Genomic DNA, 13,917 nt, shown 5'->3' with positions numbered 1-13,917 from the left:
CCGGGAGGGTGACAGGGGGTGACACCCGCGGGGTCCCGACGGGGCTGGGGGGGATCCCCCGAATTCCACCCCTGCCCCAAACACGCGGGGGTCCCGGGGTCTGTGGGGTGCCGCCCCCTCGGTTCCCCGGGATGTCCCCGTCGGCTGGGGGTGACACCAAGGGACAATCGCGATGGAATCGCGATCCTGAGTTTGCACCGTGTGACGCTCCCGGCGGGCGCGCCGCTCCCGGAGGCGCCGCGATCCCGGGACGCTGCGGCTGCTGCCGCCGCAGAGCCGCGCCCGAACCATCTCCTCATCTGCTGTTCACCGACACAGGTCCCCGAGGGGTGCACCGTTCCCGGAGGCACTGCAATACCGGCACGATGCGCGGAGCGGAGGGAGCAAGCTCCGGGTCCAACTCCCGAGCCCAAAAATCCGTTTAATATGAAGTCCTCTCATCGAGGACGTATCAGATATTAAACTGATAAGAACAGATACTACACTTGATCTTAGCCAAAAGGCCGAGAAGCGATACCGGACCCCGCACCGGCCCCGCCCGGCCCCGCACCGGCCCCGCCCGCACCTCACGGACACCCCCGCGCCGCCGCCGCCCCGCCCGGCCCCGCTCCCGGCCGCCTTCCGCGCCCCGTCCTGCGCTTCCCTCCCGCGCTTCTCACACACGGACCCCAAAAATCCCGAAAATGTCCCAAAAAATCCTCCCAGCATGCACGGCGCGCGTGGGGGCTCGATTAATGTGCATAGTTACGCCCCTTTATGCAAATAGCATCGCATAGTGGCTTCATAGCACCGCCCATCGCGGTTTTTTGCGCATCGCATCGTGATTGGCCGCCCGCGCCGGTTTATTTGCATTAGACCCGCCTTCTTTCCCAAACGTGTAATTAGCATAACCCCGCCTTTCGTCTCTAATAGGGTAATTTCGCCCGCTCATTTGCATTCGCCCCGCCCCCGCCGCTGCCGCCATTGGGGTCCCGCGTTCCCCTCAAGGCGCTCGGTGGGGGGAGCGGGACCCCAAAAACCCCCAGAAAAAGGGGGACCCGAATCCCCCACCACCACCAGAGCAGGGGGGATCACAGATCCTCCCTCCCAATGCAGGTGGGACCCCAAATCCTTTCCCCAGAGAATGGGGGACCCCAAATTCCCCCCAGGCAGAGGAGACCCCAAATCCCGCCCAGACCACGCGGGGGTCCCCCGTCTCGGGGGTGCCACCCCCAGGGTGTCCCCGTGGGTTGGGGGTGATGCAGAGGGACGATCGCGGTGTGACCCCAAAATCCCCCCGAGACCGGGGGTGTCCAGGTTTTATTCTGGGGGTGACGGGGGAGCGGGCGGGGCCCAGGCCGGGGGCACCGGGGGCACCGGGGGACAGGAGGTGCCGCCGCCGCCGTGTCGTGTCCGTGTCCCCGTGCTGGGGCCTTGTCCCCACGATGTCCTTGATGTCCCCGTGGTGTCCCCCCGGTGTCCTCATGGTGTCCCGGTGTCGTGGCCATGTCAGGGCTGTGTCCCCGTTATCCCCCCGGTGTCCCCGGTATTCTCGGTGTCTCCGGTATTCCCGGTGTCCCTCCGGTGTCCCCGGTATTCCCGGTGTCCCCCCGGTGTCCCTCCGGTGTCCCCGGTATTCCCGGTGCCGCTAGAAGCCGCGGAAGGCTCCCACGGTGACGTCGAAGAGCCGGGGCTCGCGGATGCCGCCGGTGTCGAGCAGGAAGAAGAACGGGCGGCCGCGGAGCTTGACCGGGACGGCGGCGGCGGCCTGGCTGCGGTGGGCGCGGCCGGACACGTCCCGGAGCGGCACCGTCAGCGAGCGGCGGCCCAGCCCGAGCGGCCCCGGCGTGCTCAGCGCCACGGCGGCGCCGCCGCGCAGCAGCGTCACCCGCTGCACCGAGCGCAGCGGCAGCAGCCAGCCCGCCGCCACCGTCAGCGAGCCTGGGGACACCGGGGGGAACGCGCTGGGGACGGCCCCGGAGCTTCGGCATCGCCCCGAGCCCGGCCCGGCCCCGGTTCGCTCCCGGTGCCGCCCCCCGAGCCCTTCCCCTGCCCCCGGTGCGAGCCGGGAGTGACCCCGGGGTGTCCCGGTCCCCGAGCCCGGTGTGGCTCCGCTCCCGCTCCTCCGAGCCCGCGGTGATCTCGGCTCCCTCCCGGTTCCCCTCCCGGTTCCCTCCCGGCTCCCTCCCGGTTCCCTCCTGCTTCCCCCCCGGTTCCCTCCTGCTTCCTCCCCGGTTCCCTCCTGCTTCCTCCCCGGCTCCCCCCCGGTTCCTTCCCGGTCCCCTCCCGGTTCCTTCCCGGTTCCCTCCCGGTTCCTTCCCGGTCCCCTCCCGGTTCCGCTCCCGTCGCCCCGTGCCCGTCCCAACCCCGTTCCCGCGGTACCGACGGTGAGGCAGGACGCCGTGAACGCAAAGCGCCACTTGTTGTCGCGGGGTCGCAGTGGGTCGTCGTGACCGGGACCGGGACCGGGACCGGGATCGGGATCGGGATCGGGATCGGGAGCGGGGCGCAGCGCCGTGAAGGCGAAGTGCGCCAGGTAGGCCCAGAAGAGGCCCTGCCCCGCGCAGAAGAGCCCCACGAGGCGGAAGAAGCGGCTGCGGTCGTGCTCGTACAGAACCACGTCCCGCGCCGCCGCCGCCGCCGCCACCTCCAGCGCCGCCCGCGCCGCCATGACGGCGGCGCCGCCGGCACTTCCGGGTCACGCCGCGCGCCAGCCAATCGGCTGCGGCGAAAGAGGAGCCGCAGCCTATCGGGTTTCACCTAGCGGCTGAGCCAATCGGCTGTGGAGCGAATCCAGCCCAAACCAATGAGATTCTGTCCGCGCGCTGCCCTCGCCGCCATCTTTGTTGCTGGCACGTTCCTGCCCTGCCCTCAGCGCCCCCCCTTAAAGGCGCCGCGCGCAATTATCGCTGATTAATCAATGGTCATTAATTAATCACTAATCGATAATCAATAATTGATCGGTTTATTTACAAAACTCGGGGGGATCGAAAGGACTCGAACACGGGACGGGGGCCCAGGGAGGGGGCGGGGATCTCCAAGGTTCACTTGAGAAACGCGACCTCCGGAATCTTCCCTTCCAGCTGGGGCAGAGAACGGGAAAAATGGGGGAGAAATGGGAAAAAATGGGTGAGAAAAGGAAAAACGGGGGAAAACGTGTGAGAAATGGGAAAAACGGTGAGAAACAAGTGAGAAATGGGAAAAAATGGGTGAGAAAAGGGAAAAAAACAGGGCGAAATGGGTGAGAAAGGGGAAAAGGGTGAGGAACGGGTGACAAATGGGAAAAATTGGAAAAACAGGGGAAAATGGGTGAGAAATGGGAAAAATGGGTGAAAAACAGGAAAAAATGGGGATAAAAGGGATAAAACAGGAAGAAACCGGAAAAGGGGGAAAAATTGGTGAGAAATGGGAAAAAAGGAAAAAAATGGGGAAAACCAGGTGAGAAACTGAAAAACAACAGGGGCAAGCTGGGAAAAAACAGGTGAGAAATGGGGAAAACGGGAAAAAAGGGGAAAACCAGGAAAAATTGGGAGAAATGGGTGAAAAACTGGAAAAATGGGAAAAATGGGGGGAATATTGGGAAAAATGGGAGGAAAATGTGGAAAACAGGAAAAAAATGAGGGGGGGAGGACATGGGAAAAAATGGTGGAAAAAAAGGAAAAAAACAGAAAAAAATTGAGAAAAAGAGAAAAAAACCAGAGAAAAGCAGGAAAAAATGGGGGGGGAAATGCGGGAAAATGGGGAAAAATGAGAAAAAATGAGGGAAAAAAAGGGCAAATGGGGCAAACTGACCTTGAGCTGGGTGAAGACCTGCCCGGCCTGGCCGTAGTCCCAGTCGTTGTCCTGGAGGCACCTGAGGGACCACAGCGATTTTTGGGATTTTTGGGTTCTTTTGAGGAGTTTCAGGGGATTTGGTTTTTTTTTTTTTTTGAGCAATTTTTAGGGGGATTTTCAAGGTGATTTTTTTTTAAGATTTCAGAGATGTTTTGGAGGGATTTTTAGGGAATTTAAAAAATATTTTTGGAGCCATTTTTGAAGGGATTTTTGAGACATTTCTTGAGCCATTTTGGAGCCACTTTGGAGTCATTTTGGAAGAAATTTTTGGGGCCATTTTTGAAGGTATTTTTGAGCCATTTTTGAAGGGATTTTTGAGCCAATTTTGGAGCAATTTTTGATCCGTATTTAAAGAGATTTTTAAGCCATTTTGTAACCATTTTTTGCCCTATTTTTACCCCACGTTCCAGGGGATTTTTTGGCAGTCCTGGGGTGTTTTTCTCCATTTTTTCGGGTGAATTTGGGGTATTCTGGACTCACTTCTGGGACCACTCGAGGTTCATGCCCGACTGCATGGCGAAGGCCGCCAGCATCTCCTGCTGCTCGGCCGTCAGGGTGGGCACGGGGCTGGAGGAGGGCGTGGGCGCGGGCAGGGCGAAGGCTTTGCGCAGCTCCTCGGGGCTGGCGCCGCGCACGAACAGCTCGTCGTTCACGATGCACAGCCTGGCACGGGGGTGGGGGGAAATGGGGGGAAATGGGGTTTGGGGGGGAAAAATGGGGGGAAATGGGGTTTGGGGGGGAAAAATGGGGGGAAATGGGGTTTGGGGGGGAAAAATGGGGGGAAATGGGGTTTGGGAAGGGGAAATGGGATTTGTGGGGGAGAAAACGAGGGAAAACGGGGTTTGGGGTGGAAAAATGGGATTTGGGGTGAAAAATGGGGTTTGGGGAGAGAAAATGGGGTTTGGGGGTGAAATGGGGTTTTATGGGGAAAAATGGGGTTTGGGGGGTAGAAATGGGGGTTGGGGGAGAGAAAATGGGGGTTTGGGGGGTGGAAATTGGAATTTGAGGGAAGAAAATGGGGTTTGCCGGGGAGAAATGGGAGAAAATGGGGTTTGGGGCCAGGTCCAGTTTTAGGACCAGGCCCAGTTTCAGGCCCAAGCCTGGTTTCAGGCCCTGGCCCAGTTTTAGGATCAGGCCCGGTTTCAGGCCCAGGCCTGGTTTCAGGCCCAGGCCCGGTTTCAGGCCTAGGCCCGGTTTTAGGATCAGGCCCAGTTTCAGGCCCAGGCCCGGTTTTAGGCCCAGGCCCGGTTTTAGGATCAGGCCCGGTTTCAGGCCCTAGCCCGGTTTCAGGCCTAGGCCCAGTTTTAGGATCAGGCCCGGTTTCAGGCCCAGGCCCGGTTTCGGGGCCAGGCCCGGTTTTAGGATCAGGCCCGGTTTCGGGGCCAGGCCCGGTTTCGGGGCCAGGCCCGGTTTCGGGGCCAGGCCCGGTTTTAGGATCAGGCCCGGTTTCGGGGCCAGGCCCGGTTTCGGGGCCAGGCCCGGTTTCAGGCCCAGGCCTGGTTTCAGGCCCAGGCCCGGTTTTAGGATCAGGCCCAGTTTCGGGGCCAGGCCCAGTTTCAGGCCCAGGCCTGGTTTCGGGGCCAGGCCCGGTTTCAGGCCCAGGCCCGGTTTCAGGCCCAGGCCCGGTTTCAGGCCCAGGCCCGGTTTCAGGCCCAGGCCCGGTTTCAGGCCCAGGCTCGGTTTTAGGATCAGGCCCAGTTTCAGGCCCAGGCCTGGTTTCGGGGCCATCCTCACCCGCTGTTGCCGGCCGGCACGGCGATGAACATCCGCGTGAACGCCCGCACCGAGTCCCGCGACTTCCCGTCCACTGCGGGCACACGGCAGGGTCAGGAAATGGGGAAAAAATGGGGGAAAAAGGGGAAAAAAAGAAAAAAGTGGGGGAAAATAGGGAAAAAGGGGGGGAAAAGGGACAAAAAAGGGGGAAAATTGAGGGAAAAATGGGGCGATGAGGGAAATGTAGGGAAAATGGGGGAAAAGGAGGGGAAAAGGGAAAAAAAGGGGAAAAAAGGGGGAAAAGATGTGAAAAAGGGAGAAAAAAGAAGGAAAAAAGGACGAAAAAAGGGAAAAAGTAAAAAAGAAGAAAAAATATGGGAAAGGGGAGGAAAAAAGGAGGAAAAAAGAAGAAAAAGAGAGAAAAAGGAAAAAAGGAAGAAAAAATGAGGAAAACAGGGAGAAAAAAGGGAAAAAGGAGGGGAAAAGGAGGCAAAAAGGGAAGAATGAGGGAAAAAGGAGGAAAAAAGGGAAAAAAAAGAAAAAGGAGGGAAAAGGAGAAAAAAAGGGAAAAAAAGGAGGAAAAAGGGGGGAAAAGGAGGAAAAAAGGAGGAAAAAGGGGCAAAAAAGAGGAAAAGGGGGAAAAGGAAGGAAAAAGGAGGAAAAAGGGGAACATGAGGGAAAAATGAGAAAAAAAGGGAAAAAGGAGGAAAAAGGGAAATAGGAGGAAAAAAACAGGAAAAAAGAGGAAAAAAAGGAGGAAAAAAGAGAAAAAAGGAGGGAAAAAGGAGGAAAAGGCGGGAAATAGAGGAAAAAGGAAGGAAAAAGGAGGAAAAATGAAGGAAAAAAGAGGAAAAAAGGAGAAAAAAAGGCAGAAAACCAGGAAAGCAAAGGAGTAAGAGCAGGGAGGAAAGGAGAATAAGAGCAGAACTCGCCTTCCTTGAAGAGGCCGTGCACGGTGAAGCAGAGCAGCGTGTTCTGGAACACAGGGGGGGTCAGGGGGCTGCGGGGCGCCCCCGGGGGTCCCTGCAGCCCCCCCTCACCGTCTGCGCGCAGATGTCCACCACGAAGGAGTTGACGTCGTGCTGCGTCTTGGGCAGCTCGTTCAGGAACGCCACCACGTTCAGCCGCGTGTGCTTCAGCAGCTTGAAGCGCATGGCTGGGAGAGAGGGGGAAAAGGGGGTCAAAGGGGGTGGGATAGCGCTGAAAAGTGACTCGGAATGGTCCAAAAATCCGCAGAAGAATCGCTCAACGTTTGTCCCGAAAAATGTCAAAATGACCCAAAGGTAGCCCTGAAACCGCCCCAGAAATCCACAGAAATAGCTCTCGAAATCCGCCTCAAAAAACAGCAAAATGACCCAAAAATATCCCTAAAATATTCCTAACACCACCCCAGAAAGTTAAAAAAATCCCCAGAAAAATCGCTCAGTTTGTCTCAAAAATGTCAAAATGACCCAAAGGTAGCCCTGAAACCGCTCCAGAAATGCACAGAAATATCCCTCAAAATCTGCCTCAAAAAACAGCAAAATGTCCCAAAAGTACCCCTGAAACCGCCCCAAAAATCCGCAAAAATCCCCAGAAAACCCCCTCAAAATCAGCCCCAAAAAGACTCAAAACAACACAAAAGTATCCCTGAGACTGCCCCAGAAATCTACAAAAATCCCCAGAAAAATCTCTACGAGTCTGCCTCAAAAATCAGCAAAATGACCCAAAAATAGCCCTGAAACTGCTCCAGAGATCCACAGAAATCCACAAAAACCTGCTCAAGATCTGCCCCAAAAATCCTCAAAATGGGGCAAAAATAGCCCTGAAACATCTCTAAAACTGCCCCAGAAATCCACCAAAAAACCCTCAGAATCTGCCCCAAAAAATGTCAAAATGACCCAAAAATTCCCCTAAAACCCCCACCAAAAACCCCTCAAAACTCCCCCAAAAAACCCCTAAAAATTAAAAATAAACCCCAAGAAAGCCCAAATTTGCCCCAAAACCCCCTCAGGTCTTACTGGGGTCCTTCAGCTTCTTCACGTTCCGGCTGTCCTTGAAATACTCGTTCAGGCTGTTCCTGGGGCCAGAAATCCAAATTTCACGGGGGTTTTCATGGGATTTTCGTGGGGTTTTCATGGGATTTCAATGTTATTTTAATGGGGAATTAATGGGATTTTAATGGGATTTCAACAGGGTTTTAATGGGATTTTAGCATGATTTTAGCGTGATTTTAATGGGATTTTAATGGGGAATTAATGTGATTTTTAATAGGGAATTAATGGGATTTTGATGGGATTTTACCAGGGCTGTGGGGCCGTTCTGACCCCCTTTTCTCTGTGGGGTTTTTGGGTTTTTTTAGGGGCGTTTCTGGGGGGTTTTGCGGATTTTTGATAGTTTTGGGGGTTTAGGGCGTTTTTGGGGTGGTTTTGGGTGTTTTGGTGTTTTTTGGGGTGGTTTGGTGTTTCTGGGGTGGTTTTGGGGCATTTTTGGGGCGTTTTGGGATGTTCTGGGCTGGTTCAGGGGGTATTTTTGGTGGTTTTGGGTATTTTTAGTGTTTTGGGGGTATTTTTGGGGTGTTCTGGGCTGTTTTTTGGGAAGATTCTGGGGTGGTTTTGGGTGTTCTGGGTGTTTTGGGGTGTTTTGAGTATTTTTGGGGTGTTTTGGGGGTATTTTGGGGTGTTTCTGGGGTGTTCTGGGGACACGTTCAGGGTGTTTTGGGAGGTTCTGGGCTGGTTCTGGGAGCATTTGGTGGGTTTGGGGTGTTTTTGGGTGTTCTGGGTATTTTGGGTGGTTTTGGGGTGTTTTTGGGGTGTTTTTGGGCACCTGGGGGGGGTGTGGGGGCCGTAGGGGATGCTGAGCGAGCAGCAGGCGCCGTCGTGGTACGCGTCCAGCAGCCCCTGCCGGTCGCTGGAGTCGTACACCGAGTAATACCTGGGGAAAAACGGGAATTTTGGGGGAAAACTGGGGAAAAAACGGGAATTTTGGAGAAAAACGGGAATACCGGGGGAATATGAGGGGAAAATGGGGGGAAGAATGGGAGAAAAACGGGAATTTTGGGGGAAAACGGGGGAAAACACGGGAATTTTGGGGGGAGAAATGGGAATTTGGGGAAGAAAAAGAGAATTTTGGGGAAAATGGGGGAAAAACGAGGGGAAAAATGGGAATTTTGGGGAAAAACGGGGAAAAATGGGAATTTGGGGGAAAAACGGGAATTTTGGGAGGAAAAATGGGAATTTGGGAGTTGGAAAATGGGGGGAAATAGGAATTTTGGCGGGAAAAGGGAATTTGGGGGGAAAACCAGGAATTTGGGGAGAAAATGGAAGTAAAAATGGGAATTTTGGGGGAAAAATGAGAATCTGGGGGGGAAAAATGGGAATTTGTGGGGAGGAAAATGGGGATTTGGGGTAAAAAGATGGGATTTGCAGGGAAAATGGAAATTTAGGGGGTAAAAAATGGGTTTGAGGTGAGGGAAATGGGATTTTGGGAGAAAAGACGGGATTTTTGGGGAGGAAAAGGAGTTCGGGAGGGTTTTTTGGAGGTTTTTTTTGGGTGGCTTTGTGGGGTTTTTTGGGGGGGATTGAGGTGAGTTTTGGGGATTTTTGAAGGAGGTTTTTGAGGGGATTTTGGGGTTTTTTTGGGGTTTTTTTGGGGGGCACTCACTGCTGGAGGAACCGCAGCACCAAAGCCTTGAGGTCGTCAGAGCCGAAGTAGCTGCTCTAAAAATGGGGGGGGGACACAGTGAGACCCCCCCGAGGGTACCCCAAAAAAGGGGAAATCCCCCCAGAAAAAGAGGGAAATCCCCCTCAAAAAAGAGGGGATATCCCCCAAGAAATGGGGAAATCCCCCCAAAAAAGGGGGAAATCTCCCCGAAAAATTGGGAAATCCCCCCAAAAAAGAGGGGCAATCCCCTCCAAAATGGGGGAAATGCCCCAAAACTGAGGGAAATCCCCCAGAAACGGGGGGTCCCACCTTGCAGGGCGGCAGCGTCGTCGGCGCCTCGACGTCGAAGGCGATGGGGGGGGGAGCTCGTGCCCGTCCTGGGGGAGCACAGGGGGAAATTTGGGGGGGGAAATCCATGGGGACCCCCAAAAATATTTGGGGATGTTCCCGAACCCACCCCCCCCAACCCCCGGGCCCAGAGAACCCCGAAAAGGGGATCCCCACAGAGACCCCCCCCAAACCCCCTCAGAGCCCCCCCAGGACACCCCAAATCCCCTGAAATGCCCCAAAAATCTCTCAAAGCCCCCCCAAAATCCCCTCAGAGGCCCCCCAAATTCCCTCAGAGCACCCCAAAATCCCTCCCAAAATCCCCCCAAGCTCACCAGGCGCAGCAGTTTTGGGAACCTCTCTCTGATGGAGCTGTCGGGGGGGGAACACAGTGAGGGGGAGGGCGGTCAGCAGCCCCCCAAAACCCCCCCCAACCCCAGAGAATTTATTGGGGATCCCCCAAAACTGCCCCACCTCCATTCAGGGGGAGTGTCTAGTGTCATTCCCCACCCCCCCCAAAAAATTCTATCCCTACTGCTTCCCCCCCCCGGGGACTCGGGAGATCTGGGGGGGCCCTGTGGATTTTGGGGTGCCCCCCAGATTTTGGGGTGCCCCTCAGTACCTGATGTAGCTGGCCTGGCTATCCCTGGGGGGTGTCCCTGTGGATTTTTGGGGTGTCCTGGGGGGGGGGTCCCTGTGGATTTTTGGGGTACTCCCTGTGGATTTTGGGGTACCCCAGCTCCCCATACCTGATGTAGCTGTCCCCGGGAGTGTCCCAGGGGGTGTCCCCGAGAATTTCTGGGGTGCCCCTGTGAATCTGGGGTGCCCCAGGGGGATTTCGGGGTTCACCTGATGTAGCTGGCCTGGTCGCGGAAGCCGTCGCACAGGGGGTTCCCCAGGGGGTTTTTGGGGAGTCCCTGTGGGTTTTTGGGTGTGCCCGGGTTTTGGGGGTCCCTGTGGGTTTTTGGGGTGCCCCAGGGGGATTTCGGGGTTCACCTGATGTAGCTGGCCTGGTCGCGGAAGCCGTCGCACAGGGGGTTCCCGTCCAGCCACAGCTCCTGCAGCTTCAGCCCCTTCACCTTGTCCAGCTCCCGCTCCGACTTCAGCTGCAAGGACACAGCTGGCACAGCTGGGGCACCTGGGCACACCTGGGCACACCTGGGGCACCTGGGCACACCTGGGCACACCTGGGGCACAGCTGGGGGCTCTTGGTGCACCTTGGGGACACCTGGGGGTGCACCTGACACACCTGGGCACACCTAGGGGACACCTGGCGCACCTGGGGCACACCTGGGGGGGCTCGTGGAGAGGGCTGGGGGCTCCTAGAGGGGGATTTGGGGTCCTGGAGACAGATTTGGGGTCCTGGGGGGGGGCTTTGGGGTCCCAGGTGGGTCTCTCAGAGGGTTTTTGGGGTCCCAGAGGGATCCTGGGGGGTTTTGGGGTGCCAGGGTGAGGTTTGGGGGCAGATTTGGGGTTTTTGGGGTCCTGTGAACAGATCTGGGGGCAGAATTGGGGTTTTTGAGGTGCCAGGGCAGTTTTTGGGGTCCCAGGGCAGTTTTTGGGGTGCCAGGGCGGTTTCTGGGGTGCCAGGGCAGTTTTTGGGGTCCCAGGGCAGTTTTTGGGGTCCCAGGGCAGTTTTTGGGGTGCCCACCCACCTCGTTGCGGGACAGGTCGAGCGCTTTGAGGCGCGGGGCCTTGAGGGGCAGCTCGGAGAGGTCGTCCAGGCGGAACAGGCGGTTACTGCCCAGGTTCAGCGACTGCAGCTGGGGAAACATGGGGGAAACGGGGAAAATGGGGATTATTGGGGAAAAAATAGGATTATTGGGGAAAAAATGGGATTATTGGGGAAGAAATGGGGTTATTGGGGGAGAAATGGGGTTATTGGGGGAGAAATGGGGGGGAGATGGGGTTATTGGGGAAAAAACGGGGTTATTGGGGGAGAAATTGGGTTATTGGGGGAAATTGGGGGGAAAATGGGGGGGAAATGGGGATTATTGGGAAAAATGGGATTATTGACGGAAAAATGGGGATTACTGGGGGAGAAATGGGGGAAATGGGAATTATTGGGGGAAAAATGGGGGAAAACAGGGGGAAATTGGAGGTGGAAAGTGCCAGAAAGATTTGAGGAGTCCGGGGGGGTTGTGGGGCCCAGGCAGAGTTTGGGGGCAGCAGAAGGGGGTCCCAAAGGGGGGCTGGGATCCCAGGCGGGTCCCGGGGGGGTCCCAAAATGGGTCTGGGGTCCCACCTCGGGGATGTTCTCCTCGATGATGCGCAGCACCACCCCCATGGAGCTGCGCTGGCTCAGCACCACGTCGATGCTCTGGGCCACCAGGTCTGGGGACAGGGGGGACACACACGGGGGGGACACGGGGTCAGGGCTGGTCCCTGCAGCCCCCCCAAACCCCCCGAGCCCCCCAGAGCCCCCCGAGCTCACCCGGGTCCACGCGGAGGCTCTTGAGGTCCAGCGCCTGCTGGGAGCCGTCGTAGCGCTTGCTCATGCACAGCTGGGGCAGGGCAGGGTGAGACCCAAAACCACCCCAAAAGTACCCCAAAATCATCCCAAAACCGCCCCTGAGACCCAAAACCATCCCTGAGCCCAAAACTACCACTAAACTACCCTGAAAGTAACCCAAAAGTACCCCAAAACTAACTCTGAGACTCCTTGACCTCAAAACCACCCCAAAAGTACCCCAAAACCATCCCTGAGCCCCAATACCATCCCAAAACCAGCCCAAACCACACCAAAACCACTCCAAAACCTCCTCTGAGCCCCAAAATCACCCCAAACCATCCTAAAATCACCCTAAAACCTCCTCTGAGCCCCAAAATCACTCCAAAACCATCCCAAAACCACCCCAAAAGTACCCCAAAACCAGCCCAAACCACACCAAAACCACTCCAAAACCTCCTCCGAGCCCCAAAACCATCCCAAACCACCCCAAAATCACACCAAAACCTCCTCTGAACCCCAAAATCACCCCAAAACCACTGCAACCCCCCAGTCCCCCCGCGCCCACCTTGAGCTGCTCGATCTCCTCGGGTTTGAGCTCGTTCTGCAGCGACTGCGGCGGCGCCGAGGAGTTGATGACGATGACGACCTGAGGGAGGGGGGCCAGGGTCAGGAACTTCCAGAATGTTCCAGAACATCCCAGAATGTTCTGGAACATTCCCAGCCCCATCCCAGAACATTCCCAGCCTGTTCCAGTCCATCCCAATCCCACCCTGTTCCCATTTTCCTGATCCAATCCCCCAAATCCCACAAACCCCATCCCATCTCTCTCATCCCCTCCCATCCCATAAACTCCATAAATCCCATCCCATGAATCCCATCCCGTTCCCACCTTCCTGACCCTATTCCATCCCATAAATCCCACCTCGTTCCCATTTCCCTGATCCCACCCCACAAACCCCAAACCCCACAAATACCAACCCCTCAAATCCCAATCTCCACAAACCCCAAACCCAAACCCCACAAATCCCAATCTCCACAGATCCCAAATCCCAAACCCCAGTCCCCACCTTGTAGTTGTCCCTGTCGGTGATTTTCCGGGACACCTGTTTGAGGGCGCTGGCCGTGGTCGCGTCCTCCACGTAGAACTGGGCCCGGTTGTGGTCGTAGTGGAACTGCCACGGCACCCGGGGGGGGTTTGAGGTCCCAAATCCCCCAAAATCCCCCCAAAAATCCTCCAAAATCACCCCAAAATTCCCTCAAAATCCCCCGGTGGTTTGGGGCTGGGACGGGGTCCCAAATCCCCCAAAATCCAACCCAAAAATCTCCCAAAATCACGCCGAAATTCCCTCAAAATCCCCTCAAGATTTGGGGCTGGGACAGGGTCCCAAATCCCCCAAAATCCCCTCAGGATCTGGGGCTGGAATGAAGCCAAAACCCCAGATGACCCAAAATCCCCCTAAAATCCCCCAAAATCCCCTCGGGATTCAGGGCTGGAATGGAGCCAAGACTCCAAATCCCCCAAAATTCCCCCAAAATCCCCTCAGGATCGGGGCTGGAACAGGCCTGGAATCCTAAATGTCCCAAAATCACCCCAAAATCCCCTCAAGATTTGGGGCTGGGACGGGGTCCCAAATCCCCCAAAATCCTCTTGGGATCTGGGGCTGGAACAGGGCCAGGATCCCAAAACACCCCGAAATTCCCGAAAGCGCCCCAAAAACGGCGCTGACCTCGACGGGGGTGAAGGGGACGCTGCAGAGGTTCTGGATGGAGCTGAGCAGCCAGGACTTGTCGTACTTCTTCCCGTACGGGATCTGGGCCGGCGGGACGGGAACGGGAAAAGGGGAATGGGAATGGGAATGGGGAATGAGAAATGGGGAATGGGAATGGGGAATGAGAAATGGGGAATGGGAATGCAGGAAAAGGGGAGGGAGACAAAGAGGGAATGAGAGCCGAGCTCAAACTCCCCAATC

At 56.5% G+C, this 13,917-nt stretch overlaps 3 protein-coding genes and 1 non-coding gene across 5 annotated transcripts; all 4 read right to left on the bottom strand.

Annotated features, from left to right (window-relative positions):
• Positions 1-324: 324 nt before the first annotated feature.
• Positions 325-515, bottom strand: LOC146764910 (U2 spliceosomal RNA). The gene has a single exon (XR_014950602.1). It is a non-coding gene; the product is annotated as a U2 spliceosomal RNA (small nuclear RNA).
• LOC110478859 (transmembrane protein 223) lies at positions 402-2,671 on the bottom strand. Its single transcript, XM_021545752.4, has 2 exons — positions 2,362-2,671; positions 402-1,920 (listed from the first exon to the last, which is right to left on the bottom strand). The coding sequence occupies exons 1-2, from the start codon at positions 2,648-2,650 to the stop codon at positions 1,628-1,630; spliced, it is 582 nt and encodes a 193-aa protein (XP_021401427.3). The 5' UTR covers positions 2,651-2,671; the 3' UTR covers positions 402-1,627.
• A 250-nt stretch (positions 2,672-2,921) lies between these two features.
• Positions 2,922-11,999, bottom strand: LOC146764908 (nuclear RNA export factor 1-like). Of its 2 annotated transcripts, XM_085563878.1 has the most exons (15): positions 11,930-11,999; positions 11,741-11,829; positions 11,151-11,258; positions 10,492-10,601; positions 9,831-9,867; positions 9,478-9,545; positions 9,169-9,224; positions 8,332-8,439; positions 7,527-7,585; positions 6,567-6,682; positions 6,459-6,501; positions 5,548-5,620; positions 4,294-4,476; positions 3,772-3,832; positions 2,922-3,062 (listed from the first exon to the last, which is right to left on the bottom strand). In XM_085563878.1, exons 10-15 carry the CDS (start codon positions 6,678-6,680, stop codon positions 3,024-3,026), a joined length of 513 nt encoding a protein of 170 aa, XP_085420004.1. In that variant the 5' UTR covers positions 6,681-6,682; positions 7,527-7,585; positions 8,332-8,439; positions 9,169-9,224; positions 9,478-9,545; positions 9,831-9,867; positions 10,492-10,601; positions 11,151-11,258; positions 11,741-11,829; positions 11,930-11,999; the 3' UTR covers positions 2,922-3,023. The 2 variants fall into 2 exon arrangements, with proteins under 2 accessions (XP_085420004.1, XP_085420005.1); XM_085563879.1 differs by lacking the exons at positions 10,492-10,601; positions 11,151-11,258; positions 11,741-11,829; positions 11,930-11,999 and adding an exon at positions 10,345-10,385.
• LOC146764909 (nuclear RNA export factor 1-like) lies at positions 7,516-11,993 on the bottom strand. The gene is made up of 9 exons (XM_085563662.1): positions 11,930-11,993; positions 11,741-11,829; positions 11,151-11,258; positions 10,492-10,601; positions 10,345-10,358; positions 9,478-9,545; positions 9,169-9,224; positions 8,332-8,439; positions 7,516-7,585 (listed from the first exon to the last, which is right to left on the bottom strand). Exons 1-9 carry the CDS (start codon positions 11,991-11,993, stop codon positions 7,516-7,518), a joined length of 687 nt encoding a protein of 228 aa, XP_085419788.1.
• Positions 12,000-13,917: the final 1,918 nt, after the last annotated feature.

The sequence above is a fragment of the Lonchura striata genome, chromosome 31 (assembly GCF_050655825.1).
Source record: "Lonchura striata isolate lonStrDom1 chromosome 31, ASM5065582v1, whole genome shotgun sequence".
Taxonomy (NCBI): domain Eukaryota; kingdom Metazoa; phylum Chordata; class Aves; order Passeriformes; family Estrildidae; genus Lonchura; species Lonchura striata.
Note: the sequence above shows the minus strand (reverse complement) of the source record. Positions and strands in the feature narration are given on the sequence as shown.